General features: G+C 42.9%; 2 protein-coding genes across 5 annotated transcripts; one reads left to right on the forward strand and one right to left on the reverse strand.

Annotated features, from left to right (window-relative positions):
• Nucleotides 1-442: 442 nt before the first annotated feature.
• On the reverse strand, nucleotides 443-7,527 carry cul4a (cullin 4A). Of its 3 annotated transcripts, none has more exons than XM_019884460.1 (21): nucleotides 7,463-7,527; nucleotides 6,864-7,078; nucleotides 6,193-6,308; nucleotides 5,864-5,967; nucleotides 5,417-5,486; nucleotides 5,253-5,326; nucleotides 5,010-5,172; nucleotides 4,854-4,943; nucleotides 4,683-4,765; nucleotides 4,323-4,390; nucleotides 4,003-4,121; nucleotides 3,711-3,903; nucleotides 3,430-3,534; nucleotides 3,064-3,174; nucleotides 2,798-2,883; nucleotides 2,591-2,698; nucleotides 1,851-1,964; nucleotides 1,674-1,779; nucleotides 1,410-1,582; nucleotides 1,181-1,333; nucleotides 443-1,100 (listed from the first exon to the last, which is right to left on the reverse strand). In XM_019884460.1, the coding sequence occupies exons 2-21, from the start codon at nucleotides 6,997-6,999 to the stop codon at nucleotides 1,005-1,007; spliced, it is 2,268 nt and encodes a 755-aa protein (XP_019740019.1). In that variant the 5' UTR covers nucleotides 7,000-7,078; nucleotides 7,463-7,527; the 3' UTR covers nucleotides 443-1,004. The 3 variants fall into 3 exon arrangements, with proteins under 3 accessions (XP_019740019.1, XP_019740018.1, XP_019740017.1); XM_019884459.1 differs by having other exon boundaries at nucleotides 7,320-7,483; XM_019884458.1 differs by having other exon boundaries at nucleotides 6,864-7,483.
• Nucleotides 7,528-7,621: 94 nt separating this feature from the next.
• tgfbrap1 (transforming growth factor, beta receptor associated protein 1) lies at nucleotides 7,622-16,085 on the forward strand. 2 transcript variants are annotated; one of them, XM_019884457.1, is made up of 14 exons: nucleotides 7,622-7,981; nucleotides 8,705-8,731; nucleotides 9,071-9,786; nucleotides 10,666-10,860; nucleotides 10,989-11,143; nucleotides 11,334-11,416; nucleotides 11,501-11,681; nucleotides 11,828-11,988; nucleotides 12,422-12,479; nucleotides 12,570-12,713; nucleotides 12,996-13,139; nucleotides 13,755-13,914; nucleotides 14,138-14,604; nucleotides 15,006-16,085. In XM_019884457.1, exons 3-14 carry the CDS (start codon nucleotides 9,090-9,092, stop codon nucleotides 15,192-15,194), a joined length of 2,634 nt encoding a protein of 877 aa, XP_019740016.1. In that variant the 5' UTR covers nucleotides 7,622-7,981; nucleotides 8,705-8,731; nucleotides 9,071-9,089; the 3' UTR covers nucleotides 15,195-16,085. The 2 variants fall into 2 exon arrangements, with proteins under 2 accessions (XP_019740016.1, XP_019740015.1); XM_019884456.1 differs by lacking the exon at nucleotides 8,705-8,731.
• The last annotated feature ends 570 nt before the right edge of the window (nucleotides 16,086-16,655 follow it).

Consider the following 16,655-nt stretch of genomic DNA (forward strand, 5'->3'; position numbering starts at 1 on the left):
AGACATTAATTCAGAAAGTAAATAAAGAACTTTTGTCATCCCAGTATTGTCCTATTAGATTGCATTTTACTGTACTCACTATGTTGGGTTGTAGATAGCATGAGACAGTCTTCTCTTTCTCTCTCTCTCACACACACACACACACACACACAAGTGCAAAGTGCATGTATTGTGGTTAAGTCAGCTGACAGGCATCAATTCACGAGGGAGTGTAAAACCCCAGCAGGAACGCAGACTGCTTTAATGCTGCACTTCAACACTTTGCAGAATCTTGCAACATTCTCCTCACATATCGACAACATTTTGAACGGCAGATAAGGCACTTTTCAAACATTAAATTGCTCCATAGTAGATTTCGGTATGTTGCACAATTCACACTATACAGTATAGAGAAAAAAACAGCGTCAGTTGAATCCTCCAGAAAAATAACAGCACTTAGGTGTCAAATCACTCATTGAATATCCATTTATTTACTTTTGTCAATACATTGAAAACAATTTAATCTCAAAATGGAAAAAAAACATTGTCATCAGCCACAACCCTCGCTTCACATCAGTAACAATCAAACTCGGAGATAACTTCTTGGGGAAGAAATTAAACACTTAAAACATAAAACTTCTACAAAACAAAACCCACCCTGAAACGACTTCAGAGCAGAGCAATAGAGGGAAAACAAACAAAAAAATCCCCTCCCACAGCAATAAAACAAAGCAAAGTGAAAGGAAAGTGCTTGTCTTAGTTTTCTTTTTTTTTTTTAAACCAAACAAAACAATCTGGATCACTTCTCCAGCCTCCTCTCGGACTTAACTCCCATGGCAGAGCCCAGAGCCATCGCGTGCAGGACAGAACCCAGCCAAGTCTCAACTCTTAGGATAAATTTGTGACCTGGATGCTGCACCCAATGCCGTGGTACCAAGAATAAACTCGGCGGCTGAAGGACTGCGGGGCTGCTTTGGGGAGCAGCCCAACACTTCACAAAAACATGGCTGCTCAGTGCTGCCCCCTCAGGCAACATAGTGGTACTGGTTTGGCGTCTCCTTTTCGCGTTCCATGTAGTCTCTGTCGATGAGGGACTCAATACGCTTTTTCAAGTCGCCGGGCTGCGGGGAGAAGAGTGAGTCAGAGGCGAATGAGCTTTGTGACTGTGTGTAGAGAGAAGTTTTAGACTCGTAGTCGTCACCTTGACGGGGAACTTCAACTGGTTGTAGAGCTCTGACACAAGTAAATTGTGACTGAGTGTCTTCCTCATCTTCATGATGCGCACCACAGCTGCATCGATTTGATACTGCCGGTCTTGAAACACCCGCTCTGTGGTGCTGACCTGCTCCTCTACCTACAAGGAAAATGCCATTTCATCGCAAAGCGAGCGCTGACTTTGGGAATGGGCCCGACACGAAATGTGTTCTTACAGTTTCTTTCATTTGGATCTGGTTGATCTTGATGCGGAAGAGTTTGTGTTTGAACTCATTATTGAAATCGAAGCGGTCTCCGTCCTCCACATCTTTTCCCCGCGGAATCTTGTTGAGGACGCGGGCTTTTCCACAGGCCAGGGACTGCAACGTACGCCTGAGCTCGCCCTCCTCTGTGCGGGAAGAGAAAAGCTAAGGTGTCCCTCGGGCGTGTCTACTGACTCGCCTGCTAAATGATTGAGGCAATAAGCAAACCCCACTAACCTATACCCGTGGCAGCGCCAATCTCTTCCATGCTGAATTCCTCTCCCTCATTGAACATAAGCAGCACTAACGTCTGGAACAGGGAGACCTGAAGCTCCTTCTTTCCCTGCAGGGCGATCGATGAATAAAGTTCTCAAGAAAGCTGAGTTTCGGAGCTGTGATCGCGAATGAACTTACGTCTTTGAACTCTGCCTTAAGGACAGCGTGGCCCAGCGTGGGCTGCCACTGTAGCTTCCTCCCACTGTGCTTCCCCAAGTAGAACAGCTTAAACACTTCCTGGAGTTTTACCATCTCAAAAAAAAAAAGAAAAAAAAAAAAAGAAAGAAAACCGTACTGTCAAGGTCAGATGAGATAAACACACAAGGTACAATAACAGGAAGACCACTGATCACTCGGCGTGACTTTGCGCCTGCCTGCAAAATCTAGCGTAGCTGTAAAACCCAATACTGCTCCATTCAGAGCTGTTTCAATAATTCTGCCTGCTACATCTTAATTGCAATATTAGGTATTATTAATTCAACAAAAATACCTGTTATTTTGGCAGCAGGGAGGGGGCGATAGTGATGAGCTTTAAGTGTCAATTATACACAAGTCGATTCTATTTGCTTATTTTGTAACTTATGAAGGCACGTGATTGCCGTGGAATGTATCAGAATGCAAAATTCAAATGCACACCACATTCTTCATTTTCATATTAGATTAATCTCTTAAAAAACACATCATTTTCGTTCCACTTCATAAGTGATGTGCTGTCTGTGATCTGTGCTTGTTTATCACATCAAATTTTTAACAAAATACACTGACGTTGGTGATTGGAAGGTCACAATATGGGAAACATTTCCAGGACTATGAACATATTTTAAGGCACGGTATGTAAACAATGAGGAATATAAATACGATGATTTCAGTGTACTTACCTCTGGGGGCAAGTGGACTTCCATGGGCGAGTATGAAGGCCAGTAGCCCATGGTCAGGATGTTGACTGTTAGTTCAATGTTGCTCGGCTCACTCTGGTTTTGCATGTACTGAGAGGAAACGCCACCATTTCAGGCATGAAATGACCGCGGACATTCTTGCGTTACGTTTTCAAAGTGGCCTGATGCGGACAGAGAACGTGAGAGTACCTGTTTGAACTGAATCATGATGTCTTTGGAGAGTTCCATGTCCTTAAACATCCCTTCGAGCTTGCTGGTAAATGCCGCTCCGCATTCTGTGCGAAGTCAACGGCACAAATGTAACAGCCAAAACATGTCTACGCTTTTCTATGCTACACAAGAGAGTTTTAAGGAGCTTTGCCATGACACAAAATTCCCAATGGAGTATCGTGCCCAAAGCGGGATGCAACAGAGTAAGTTACAAATGTATACTAAGGATATATCGGCCGACTTACCATGTTTCAGCTTGGAGAGCATGGACTTTTCGGCATCGACAGAAGCACTCTTGCCAACCAGTAGACGCTTGGCCAAGTCTTTCTTGTAAAACGCTTCAAAAACATCTTTGCCTAGACAAGCAAGCGCGACAACAAGGGTGTTCAGTGCATCTAAAGAGTAGAAGCGTTTACTGACGAGAAAACCATATTTCCATCTGACACATCATGTTTCTATATGCGTTCAAACCACCTTGGGTGCCCTGCACACCAGTCGTCACTTCGGCAGCCAGGAGGTGTTTTGCCACATTCGCCGTGCAATGCATGAAAACTCTCATCCGACCTTCAGTGCCCAAAGTGAAAAACAAACACTTCAAATTCGCAACTCACCGTGTATGAAGCGGAAAATGATCATGATCTTGTCAAGAATTCTCTCGAGCTCTTCCTCTGTAGCCTCCTTGTTACCGGCTCGCAACTTAGAATCCACGTATTTAGCTGGAATGAAAGCAAAGGGTTAATAAAAGGTGAAGTTAAAAAAAACAACAAAAAAAAAACTTAACACTCAAATATGCAACCTATAACCCCCACCCAAAAATTTTGAATAAGGAGGCCATTTTTTTTCTGTAAAATAGAGTGGATCCATATCACATGGATTCTTAAAGCCGACATACCGATGAGTTCTGCGGGTTTGTTGGGCCTCTTGTTGATAAATGTCTCAAAGGCCTCCTTCATGGCATTGATGAATCCCTCGTTGCGCGCAAAGCAGCTCTGAGCCACATTGTCCATCTTGTCCTTAAAGTCAAGCAGCTCTTGTACCATGTCCTGGTCTTTCTCTGGGGTACAGACAATCTCTCCACCGAAGGACTATGGACATCAAGTACATACTAGAAGGTCAGCGGCACTGTGTGTGTGTGTGTGTGTGGGGGGGGGGGGGTTGACTGCAGATGGAAGTGACGCGCACACCTTGATGTAGTCCCTCCAAAACTGCAATAATGTGGCCAGTCCTCCCACCACCTTACTGAACAGTTGGTAAAGGAGGGCCAGCTCGGTCACACGATTCCCGTCCAAAAGAATGCTCAAACCTGTGAAAATGTCACACAAGTTGTCATTAAAAGTAGACATTTCTGTGCAATTTTAGAAAAACAAACAAACAAAACAAAACCATTTTCCCAACAGATCCCTTAACAGTGAAGGCGAATCAGTATATGCGGTCATTTAGGAGGAAAGTGAAACAATTTTGAAAATATGCACAGAGGTAAGTGTAATGTTCTGGGCCAACGTACCCTTCTGCAGAATTGCAGTCATGTGCTCTTCTAAAAGTTGTTTCTCAACGCAGCTAATCAGAGGTTTCCTACACGATAGTGGAGACAACATAAGGAAATGGAACAAAACACGTACACAAAAAAAAAAATTACAGTTGAAACCGTACGTTTACATACACCACCTGAAGACACACTCGGCTTTTTTCCTCAGTGTCTGACATGAAATGAGACGATACGTTTCCTTTTGTCGGTCAGTTACGATGACCAAAATAATTTCTCTTTCCTAAACGTCATAATAATGTCACATGACCTCGGTGTGGTCTGACGAAACCCAAATTATTTGACCAGAATGACCGTTGTTACGTTGAATGCAAGTCTTACTGGGTGCTCAGGTCGAGGTAGCTCATGATACGATCGTTCTCCTCCTCCAGTCGACGAGCCACATGGTGCAGGTACTCGGGCACCTGGTTGCGTGGAAAACGCACAAGATAAGGCGCGCCTGCATTCATTCGCGCTAACATTCCAGATTCACGAGTGCTCCGTGTCACTCACATCTCTGTCTTGCATCAACCGCTGTCCCTCTGCGGCGTACAAGCGATTTGTTTCAAACAAAAATCTCTCTTCAAAAGACACTTTATAAACCTGCAAAGACATGGGACAAAAGTAAAACGGCATGCTTATCGCTACGGCGGGCAGTCAATGGTCTACCTGGAGGTCTGAAAGCATTCCCAGCAGGCTTCTCAACAAACTGCGGTCAGCTGTCTCGCCATTCCGCTCAAGTTCGATCTGCTCCAAAATGCCGTCTACCGTACGCTTCTGGACAACGCTATCACTTACAATGTGGACACGGAACAGTTCTAGCCCAGTATCCCTGAATGGCACAAAAAAAAAAACAATAATAAGAATTATCCTCATTCACCTTGACAAAGTAATTGCAAGGGTGACAATTACCAGATGGATGGGAGCAAGGAGCTTTGCAGGACATATGTGCGATCCAGGAAGAGAAAGATGCTTCGTATCATTATCTATATGAAAGATCAAGGAAGAACATTCGTATCAACGCAGTATCGACGCTCAAACGTTCCCATGAAGTAACGAGCTGATCACACACATACAGTTTGCCGGCAGTGATCCAGCCAGCAGCGATTCATCCTCTTCAGGAAAGACAGGTTGTCCAAAGATTCTGTGAGCTCAATATTGAGGAAATGTGACCTCAAGTCATCTTTCAAACCTTTTTTTTTTTTCTGGACTTTGTGTGGTTGTAATCACAGCATTGTAGAACTGCACAGCTTCGCATTGAGGCGTGCCTCGCTTATGTCAATAAATTACCAAAACTAGCATCTAATGCAGTGCAGTCCAGTATTACAAATGACAAAAATTAATATATTATTTGTCTCTGTGAGACTTTCAAAAGAGTCCAACTCTTTCTTCCAGGGGAGTAATTTATGAATACAAAATGCCTTAGCAACAAATCCGGATCTTTAGTACAGTGACTCCCCGGTGTTGAAAAAAACAACACTGTCAACATTTCAGCGGTCTGAGCATGCCGAATAAAAGGATATTCTCTAAACTGGTAGATCTGGGCCTGCACGTGATCTTCACAGACCTGCCGTAGCTGCTTGTACAACGTGGGGGAGACTTTATAGGAACACATGTTCTCCACAGCCTTCGGCAAGAAAGAACAAGCCACGGGTGAATGAAAAAATATATATAAACATCAGTCAATCAACTATGGTAGATAATGTACATTGAAAATTTCGGATGAATCAAAATACTATATAGATAATGTACATTGAAAATTTCGGATGAATCAAAACAGATTGAAACGGAACAGCTTCTCTCTATACAAGTCACCTGACAAAGACTAATTGGCAATGAAATGACAGCAAACCTGATAGAGCTCTTCTAGGTTGTACTCGATAGATGTGCTGTTCTGGATGGCACTGACTGCATCTCTCAGTTTCAACCAAGTGTCCTCAGTGTAATTCTCGGCTAATTTGGGCCGATCTGTCATGAGAAAAACACAGCCAAAATGTTGTAGTGCTTCATTATAAGAGTACAGCATTGATTATAGGTTTGACTGGTCGTTAAAATAGACTGGTTTATAAACACTGCCCACTTCGGCTAAATATTTGCAGTTTAATTCAAACGTCACCGATTAAGTAATAGACGTGGTGTGATATTTTTTGCCAAATTCATAGACTATAATCTGTTTACAGGCAAGGGCACCCAATACTAGCACTCCAACTGTTGCCTCATAAAGTTCTAATAGTGTAAGGATGACACTCAACCCAGGTGAAGGGGCTACAAAACCATCAAAACGTTGCCAGCGGTGTCCAGCAAGAAACTGCATGCAGATAAGTTACATGATAACAACGTTAGCGTGATCAACAGTTACACATTAGAGGCATTTAGAGAATTGCCCGACTCACCACATGTGCAACTAATTTACACCTGTTATCAAATTATATCTTGATTTTTAATTGCGAGGGACAGGTCATTCATCCTGTCTGTCAATATAAAACGGGATCACTGTGGCTAACATGGTGTTGCGAACAATACCTTTAAAATTTTTTATCACTAATTTCTTGGAAGAGCCAGATTTTCCGGAAGACATGGAAGATGTCCTGGTCATCCCGTTGGTGTCCGTTAAAGCCGAGAAGTTGGCCCTCTTGTCCTGTCTGGTGTCTTCGGCCATGATCAGATTAGCTTTAAAAGCTTAACGCTTGCTCCTTCCAAGTGTTTTCGCCAAGTTTTTCCTTTGATTGCCCAGCCGCCTAGTGACCATATAAAGCGTAATTCTTGAACCAAGTACCTTTGATCGTGAGAAAATGCGCCGCGGGCTTTATACAGCACATCTGCGAAAAAACCCTGAGTAATGTTTGGTTACTCAACCAAATAAAACAATCAAGAGCAGCCGGCTAGGCGACAGTGTGCTTCTGTAAACTGAGCATACTTAACGTCGTCGCCGCAAAGCATTAGCATCATTGCTAATCCACAAATCGTATGACGATTTACGCGGACGAGTTGGTTCGATTTTAACATCTTGAGATAGCAAAATACACCAAAGAGGTGAAATAGTGAGGGTGTGTGTCACAAGTCCATGATATTCATTTTAACACGTTGTTTTCATTTAAATTTTGCCCAAACGGCTAGCTTACGCAACAAAATGGCTTTTCGGTTCATTCGGACAGGTGCATCTTGGGTGAATAGTAAACGAGTTGCGTTCAGGGACACTTTGAAATGGTGTGGACTTCAGACAAGACACAGACAGATCATTTCATGTTGAAAACAGAAGAGAAACATCAGATCATTTTAACGTATTTAAAATAATTAAAAAAAATCTTCCTGATATCAGAAATATTTTTTTTCTGCTGAGATTTTGGGGAAGCAAGCGTTCAACTGCTTCATTTAGAATGACGTATTCGTGTTGCTGAATGGTCATGAACGCAATCCTGAATAGTCAGATCAGAGTGAGAGTCAGATGCTCTGGGCGGTGTTTAATTCTGGATCGACGAGATCGAGCGTCACCATTCATGCCACTTCCTGCGGTTTTGTGTCACCTGTCAAAATGGACATCTTGATATTTGTCCGTGTGCATATTTCGTGGTTATTTGCGGAGGAGTAGTGCTATTGCTCTCCTCTGTTTCCAGTCTGTCTCAGCGAGGGTGTCTTGAGCGGTAAGTTATGCCAAGCAAGCATGTGGGAAACTGGGCAGGGGGTTGGTACACGCAGATCGTCTTCAGGGAAGAAAGGCTGGTTGGAAAGATTTGCATAGTTTCAATAAGTGTCACCCTGTGTGTGTGCGCGTGCGTGCGTGTATATTTGTTTGATCATATGATGAATAACCCCCATGAAAAGTCCCATATCGATTGCTAGCATTGGCAGCAGAGAGCAGTCAGTGAAGGCTAACGTTAGCTTCCTATTGAATGAATTAAACACGAGGCAAGATTTCCTCAATAGTTTGTGGATGCACTACGTTCTTCAACCTAATTGGGTCACATTTAAGCAGCGTTAACAACAAGTATACCCCGTGATTGACCTTAGCGTCCATGAATTTGACAGGCTAGCTAGCACTAACATTCTGAGCGTTAGCACTTGAAAAGGGCGTCGCTATTGTTTTGATATGTGCTGTCGCCTGCTTAACAGGACCAGAAACATTTTCAAAAGTGACACATGAAATAGTATCAAAAAGAAAATGGGAACGAATTTCGTACTGTCAGGATACATCAGGTTTGTGACAGTTATTCATACAGAATATACATTACAAGGATATCATGCAGTAAATCACCTGCATGTACTTGTATTCAAGTGCTAAATACTGTGGATGGCAGAGCATATCAACTACACATATTTCATTTCTGCCTTACTCCTGATTCTGTTTGCCTGTCTATGTGTTGCAGATTGGCTGGGCATTAAAACAAGCAATGGTGTTGTGGTCCTCTAAACGTGTACTGTACTCTAATCTTAACTTTCAAACGTTTATGTGAGGATTAATATGGCTGTAAAGTGATTTTTAAAATGTCCACTTCAAGACCCATCTATTTATGTTTTTGAAAATTGAACTTTTTCATTTTAGTCGATTGTTTGGGACATGCCAAAGAAATAGTCTGGCTTTGTCCTTTTACAATTCTCATGGAATCTGGGCCTTTCAAATGTGCTAAAAATATAATTTGGCAGTGATATCACTGTACTAATAGTGGTCTTTTTCCATACTGACCATTCTTTCACAGATAAGATGACTCCTCCCACTTTTTTGTTTCCTCTAGTCTCAATGCCTCGACCAATATGAGCGTGAAGGCCTTCGAGCTCATCCCGGCTGTGGAGCGGGACCTCCTCATGGGCGACAAGGCTCGCATCAACATTGAATGTATAGAATGTTGTGGGAAACACTTGTATGTGGGAACCAACGATTGCTTCATCCACCACTTCCTGCTCGACGAGCTCACTTCCGCCAAAGGGAGACTGACTTATGCGGCTCAGAAACTACTGCACAAATACATGGGCCTTAAGAAGCCAGTGGCAGAGCTGCGGGCTGCCTCTGCTTTGGAGCGTCTCATAGTCCTTTGCGATGGAATAGTTTTTCTTGTGGACATGGTGACGCTGGAAAATGTGCCGTCAACGTCAGGAGGCGGTGCCAGGGTTAGAGGTGTGACGACATTCTGCATTAATGAGAATCCGGTGAACGGTGATCCATTCTGCGTGGAAATGGGTGTCCTTTCCTTGAAGCGTAGGACAGTGCAAATTTACATGGTTTATGAGGACAGGGTACAGCTGGTCAAAGAGGTGAGCACGCCGGAGCAACCCTGTGCTGTCAGTCTCGATGGTTACTTCCTGTGCCTGGCGTTGGCGACGCAGTACATGATCCTAAACTACAACACAGAAGCTGCACAAGATCTTTTCCCTTACAACAGTGAGGAGCGGAGGCCCATTGTAAAAAGGATTGCTCGGGAGGAGTTCCTCTTGGCGGCACCGGGTGGTCTTGGTAAGTTGAGTCATGATGAGTTTCAATTTCATTTCAAAATTACCTCCAATTTAAAGATGCTCAAGCTTTGGCTTTTAATTATTCACTTTATTCATGGCATTTACAACTTGCCTATGAAGCACCTTTTTCAACGTGTTTTTTTAAAGACTTCACACACACAACTGATTTAATCAGAGCTGTCACTATATTCTGTCAATGTTTTTTGGCTTGCTAGCATCTCAATGGCTATTATAACATTCTGTTATTCAATAATTAGTGATTGGAAAATGTAGCTTCAAAGATGCTTCATGAACAAGTTGTCAAATTTTTTTGAGCCCTTGATGGCACTGTTGTTTTAGAGAAAGGAGTTTAATTAATCAGTCTGCTCTCAGCCCTAAGTTGTACACGGAGTGCCATCTAGATGAGTTAAAAATACAAGAACTGGTTTATGAAGCATCTTTGAAGCTTCATTTTTCCATAATGTAATCAATGTGTTTGAAAAATCAGGACCTCCAGCCCTGTCATGGCAATAATACACAAAACAAAGTGGGTACGACCAAGTACCAGACACAGCATGCTTTTTCATTGCACCTCTGTCTGCCGGTTGGTCATTATACCCACGCAAGCAGACGACTTCAAACGGAGAAGCTTTTCTTGAGCTGCACATTTATCCGTAGCGCCTCCAACAATTTAACAGGTTTCCCCTTGGCTCTTGCATCACCCCTTTACAGAGGTTTTTTTTTTTTTTTTTTTGGGGGCAATCAATTCTGTCACCTTTCCATAACCGTCTAACTAACCAAGCTGTCATCAATGAAACATGACCTCATGTCAATCACGCTCAAATGAGGTAGTAAGGCCTGTCATGTCTCTTGAACATCTCCACCTGGCCCTTCCCGATAGGCATGTTTGCTAACGCGGAAGGGGCTTCTCAACGGGCCCCCGTCAACTGGTCCGAGAGTGTCATTGGTGCGGCTGTGTGCTTCCCATATGTGGTGGCCTTGGATGAGAGCTTCATCACCATCCACAGCATGTTGGATCAGCAGCTGAAGCAGACACTTTCATTCAGGGATGGCCGCATTTTGCAAGACTTTGAAGGTACTCGGGCATGAATATTCCTGCTGTTCTTTTTCTTCATCTTCATATGGTGTCTGAACAGGATGATGGGTAGCGTGTAGAGCAGTGGAGTTCTGATGCTGTTTTATTTATTTGTTTTTTGTCCTTAGGAAAGGTCATTGTGGCGTCCACTAAAGCTGTGTACGTTATGGTGCCCTTGCCGCTGGAGAGACAAATCCAGGACTTACTGGCCAGCCACAGAGTGGAGGAGGCACTTGTCCTAACAGAGGGGGCACAAAGAAGTATTCCCAAAGAAAAGTTCATGGTAATAAACAGTCCCTTTATTATGTGTTCTGTTATAATTGTGCCACATCATTTTGTCCGAAATATCTTCCATATAAAAAGGATCAATGATTAATTTCTACTATCATCTGCATGTGTCCGACATGTATTTCAACCGATGACATCATGTCAACAGTATGAATTTTCATCTCAATTTCTACACGGTGACACAGGTTTTGTACAAAAGAATCCTGCAGCAGGCAGGCTTCATACAGTTTGGCCAACTTCAGTTTGTAGAAGCAAAAGAACATTTCAGGTAAATGTTTTTATGCGGCGTTAGGTTGTCAGGGGCAGTCGGTTGGCGTCCACCACATTGCGTTCTTTGGCTTTGCCTTTGCAGGAAAGGTCAGCTGGATGTGCGTGAGCTGATTTCTCTCTACCCGCTGCTCCTGCCAGCTTCTTCTTCCTTCACACGCTGCCACCCTCCTCTCCATGAGTTTGCAGATCTCAACCACCTGGCACAGGGTGATCAGGAAAAAGTCTTGAAATGCAAGAGATTCCTAATCACTTATTTGACAGAGGTAACAGAGAAATTTTTTTTCTTTTTTTTTATATACATACATGATTGCTTTTATTTAATTTTCTCGTCAGAGGCTTAATGCTTTTGTTATTTTCCATCCACGTGCCTCATAGTTTATTATCCGTGCCTATGCTGCTCACTTTGCAGGTCCGAAGCACAGAAGTCGTTAACGGTTGCAGAGAGGATGTGGACACGGCATTGTTAAAGTTGTACGCTGAACAGAATCACGAGAGCCTTCTCGACCTGCTAGCATCAGACAACGCCTGCATGCTCGCAGACTGTGTTCCCTGGCTGGAGAAATATCAAAAGTGTGTATGCTTTTTCTGTGTTTTGATTTCCATCCCTTTCCACGCTGCTTTGGAGCAGATGGTGTCGAGTGATCGATGAAATGGATCATCCCAAACATTTTCCCATAAAACTGAAACTTGACTGCACTTTAGACCTCGTGTTTAATATTTAATTTATGGTGCACCTGACTTCCCTGCAAGGAGTCCCCTGGAGAAATTGAAGAGCAAAGTTTGAATCTTTGAATGCAGCCACAATCGCAACAATGAACACCGAGTTTGAGTGCAGAGTTAATTCATGTCTTGATAAGGGGAAAGGCGTCAAACAGTATTTCTATCACATATGCAGCTGCCGATTACCACCCTTGTATTGGTTCTCGCAGTACTTTGTATAAAAAAAGTATCCCAGAAAAGATCTTGTTTCATCAAGCATCGTTTTCCTTCCTCCGTTTCCCAGATATTTTGCACTTGGGCTGCTTTACCATTGTAATGGTCAGGATCCGGCAGCACTTCAGGTAAACTCACATGTGTGAAACTACACCAATGCAATAGGACGGAATTCTTTACGTACTTTTTTTTCACCCCCCCCCCCCCCCCCCCCCCCCATGTGGATTCGGGTTGCAGACAGGGAACTGCAGGACTCTACAAGACCTGATCTCTTTGAGTATATTGTAGATTTTCTCAGCTCCACTGCCGATGTGGACCTTGTGTGGAAGTTTGCAACCTGGGCCCTACACAAGAATCCCACTGTAGGTCAACCTCTATTAGTTGCTTGCAGATGTTACTTTCAGTTCATTGTGAAATGACGACAAGTCATAGTCAAAGAAAACTATTGTTTCTCCAACGTAGCTCAATAAGGTAACCAAAACTTAAAAAAAAAACTCATCATATGACACAAGCGGAATAATAAACGTATTGTGGAATAAATACCTCTCCATTACTGCTGTTGTGGCCACAGCACTTTCATTTGCTAGCGTGTATCATGCAATTTAGGTGCAATGGTAACCCGTGGCTTTCACTTTTCTTCATAGACAGCTGTCCACATCTTCACTAAGAGGTCTGTTGGCAAAGCCCAGTCAGACATGAATCCCGAGGATGTCATTACATACCTGGAAAGGCACAGGGAGGCTCTTCTTCTCTACTTGGAACACCTGGTGCATGAACGACGGATTCAGGTACCGCTCACAGAATCTTCATGTGAACAGGATGGCCATAGAAAGAGTGATAGGAGCTTATACTATACAAATCGAGCATATTATTAAATGCTGGTTTGTTTTATGTTGTATCAAAGGTTAAAAACAAAAATGGTTGTATTGTACTGGACTTAAAGGACGGATGGCCTCAAGATGATCCACATTTCCCTAAACTCACTTGCATGACTGTCCATGTCTTGTGTGTTGTTTTATATGACCGTATTTTGTTTTTTTATCTTAACTGTTCTGTAAAGCGCTTTGTTACAGCTGCGGCTGTTGTGATAGCACTATATCAATAAAGATGTATTGTAAAATTCAGAATCGTTGAAATGATTGCTGCAAATTACACTCCTCCTGCTTAGTCCAGCCCATTTAGTTAACTTTCATGAGAAAATAACGTTGACAAAACAGGAAAACAATTGCAATAGGTTAGCATCATTCTGGAGCTGACATCATCAGGCTCACACTGATTTTGTTTTTTGTTTTTTCCGACAGACATCATTTTAAATGCACAACTCTATGTGCCGGTGTTCTGACTATTTGAGAGGACCTTTAATATCGATAAATTTGCAGTTGTGATTCTTTTCTTGACTGTAGGAGGAGCAATTCCACACGCATTTGGCAGTCCTGTACTTGGAGAGGGTCTTCTCTTTACTGTCAGAGTCTCCGACCAATGAAGAGCAGCTCAGCAGATCCAGAGAGAAGCTCCAAGGTCTACTCAGGGAGTCCAATTTGTACCGAGTTCAGTTTCTTTTAGGTGAGCTCGTCATTGGGAAATGCATTCTGATGATCGAGAGCTGTTTGATATTTGATGGGGCAACATGTTTCTCATCACTGTCATACTAAAATGTGACCATTACAAAATTATTTGCGACAAAAGTTTCCTCCAGATTCTTTCTGTTCAAGAACTACTGATGTGACTGCATGTTTGTTTATTTCATCAATTTTTTTTTTTTTTTTTTTGCGTCTACATTATTTAGGTAAGATGGAAAACTGCGAGCAACTGCTGCTGGAGCGTGCAACTCTGTATGGAAAATTGGAGGACCATGATAAAGCGCTGCATATTTTAGTGCACAAGCTGAGAGACTTCCAATCTGCTGAAGCCTTTTGTATTTGGACCTCGTCTTGTCGGGATTCTGCTTACAAACAGCAGCTGTTCCACCTCCTCCTGGGGATGTATCTTGACAAAAGCGCCACCGGGAAATCCCAGTCAGCAGTGTGCGACGACAGCGGCAATCTAGAAATGGCAGCGGTTGACCTCCTGAATCGTCACGGAGAGTTGTTTGATCCTGTCCGGGTGCTGAGGACACTGCCGGAAGGCTGGTCGCTGCAGCTACTCCGGCCTTTTCTGGGTCGAGCCATCAGGGCTAGTATGCATGCCTCCCGCACGTCCCAGATTGCTCTCGGGCTTGCCCACTCGGAACATCTTCAACTACTGCACGATAAGGTGAACGCCTCATTACGCACAGAGTACATGCATACAAACATGCATATAGCGGATGTAAAATGCCTGTTCAAATGTCAGGTTTTTGTGGAATTAACTCTACGAGAGAGGGGAGGTTAACCAACTGAGATTATTTGGTTGCACCAGTGTGCGCACCACGTCGGCCTCACAGTGTCGAAGTGTAGGCTCCGGCCTTCCTGTGTGGAGTTTGCATGATCTCCCCGTGCCTGCGTGGGTTTTTTTCTTTTCACATTAATGGTGACAAAAGTTTTGTCGTTTTTGTATGTTGGCATATTTGATTGATATTCATAGTTCATACCACAATTCAGTCAAAGATCCCTTGTATTGGAAATAGTTTTCATTGCTGGACCACATCTCTTACACACTTTTTTTTTCTGATCCAGTTGAAAGAGACAAAGAAGCCAATTGCTGTGTCGACAAAGAAGGGATGCCACTTATGCCACAACACCTTCAGTGACCCCGAAGTGGTGTGTCTGCCGGGCGGCGTGCCTGTCCATACACACTGTGCCGCCCAAAGAATGAGAGACTCCCCAACAAAGAGACAATTACCTAACAGCAGCAACCACACGTGAGCCATGGCCCACTGCACAACAGTGTAATCTACGATTAGAAGCGCCCAAACGACGCAAGTTGTGCTGGCTTTTGGCAAGGCTGATGACTTTGTGGACGAGGGCAAAGCATCCGTTGCTGTGGTTAAATCGCTCATGGAGTCTGCAAGAATCACAAAGGCAGCGATGTGTTTGGGAGCAGAAGAAAGTGCAACTGTGAGCGGAAGCAGATGGTGTTGAGCGTGTGATGCAGTCGATTCCGATTTTTTTTTTTTTTTTTTAAATAAACAAGGTCAAAGCTAAATGACCTGTCCCTTAATCATTTAATCAAGAACAAGACAACTCCTACACTATCTTGAGCTATTGGGTTGTTTTTGCTTATTAATCTATCAAGCACCACGCAGACTATTTGAAGCCTCTCAAATGAAAAAGCTATTTTTACCGTTTGCCTTCTGCCTTAAATTCTGGTTGTTGGAATTAACAGCATACATGTGTTGTAATTTACTCTTTCATCTGGTGACTTTGATGACTTTCCTTGTTGATGATGAGGTTTACTGCTCACCTCGAAATGCATGATGCGTAAATGACAAAAGAGCTTGAACTAGCTCAACAATTGGCAAAACTGGTTACAATTCGAAGCACATAGTTGCAATTCCTTTTGGATTTCTTCAAATTGATTGATTTCCCCTTTGATGCTGCTCAATAATCAATGCTGCAATTTCCATTCTTACCCACAGAGTGAGCATTAAGGTATAAAAAAATAGCATCACTAGGCCAAATGTAACTGACTCCCATCATCAGTTATTCATTTTCTACTCTGCAGCACCACACGTTTAAAAAGGGAAGGTGACATTGCTTTATTGTTTTACTGAGAGCAAATACCTGAAATTCCGGCCATATGTGAAAAAAAAAAAAGTCAGGTAATGACAAGTGACAGACTTTTCGTAATGTGTGATGAGTGTATCTGTCTTTTACTGCGCCGGTTCAGCATTGGACTGACTTTGTGGGAAAATAAAACCACCACTTTGATCGTGAAAGAATGGCATATTTGTTGAAGCGGTGCAAACTGTTTTTACTCACGGTTCCAAATTCCAATGAATGAAACACTTTTGTATTTGAATTGTTGCACTGTTCGTTATTAAAATTGATTGCACTGTAAACCTCAATATACAAACCCCTAAGAACTTCCTCCACTGCTCCTTTGAGAAATTGTTTACGGTCTGGCATTCGTGTTTTAATTCCTGTAAGATCAGTAGACTTATGTTTTCACAACCAAAACAATCTTCAGTGTTTAAAACCGACCATCCTGCAAAACACAAAATTTAATAAATTCAATACGAAACATTCAACCTTGTTGGTCTGGATTCCATGAACTGCACTTATGTTCCACAGATGCACTTGGAGTGTCTTTGTTTAACGCAATGCTCTGTCTTCAGGGAGTATTTTTGGATTTCTGATTTCTTCATCAGCACTGTAGTAGTCAAT

The sequence above is a fragment of the Hippocampus comes genome, unplaced genomic scaffold, assembly GCF_001891065.2.
Source record: "Hippocampus comes isolate QL1 unplaced genomic scaffold, H_comes_QL1_v1.1 scaffold21, whole genome shotgun sequence".
Taxonomy (NCBI): domain Eukaryota; kingdom Metazoa; phylum Chordata; class Actinopteri; order Syngnathiformes; family Syngnathidae; genus Hippocampus; species Hippocampus comes.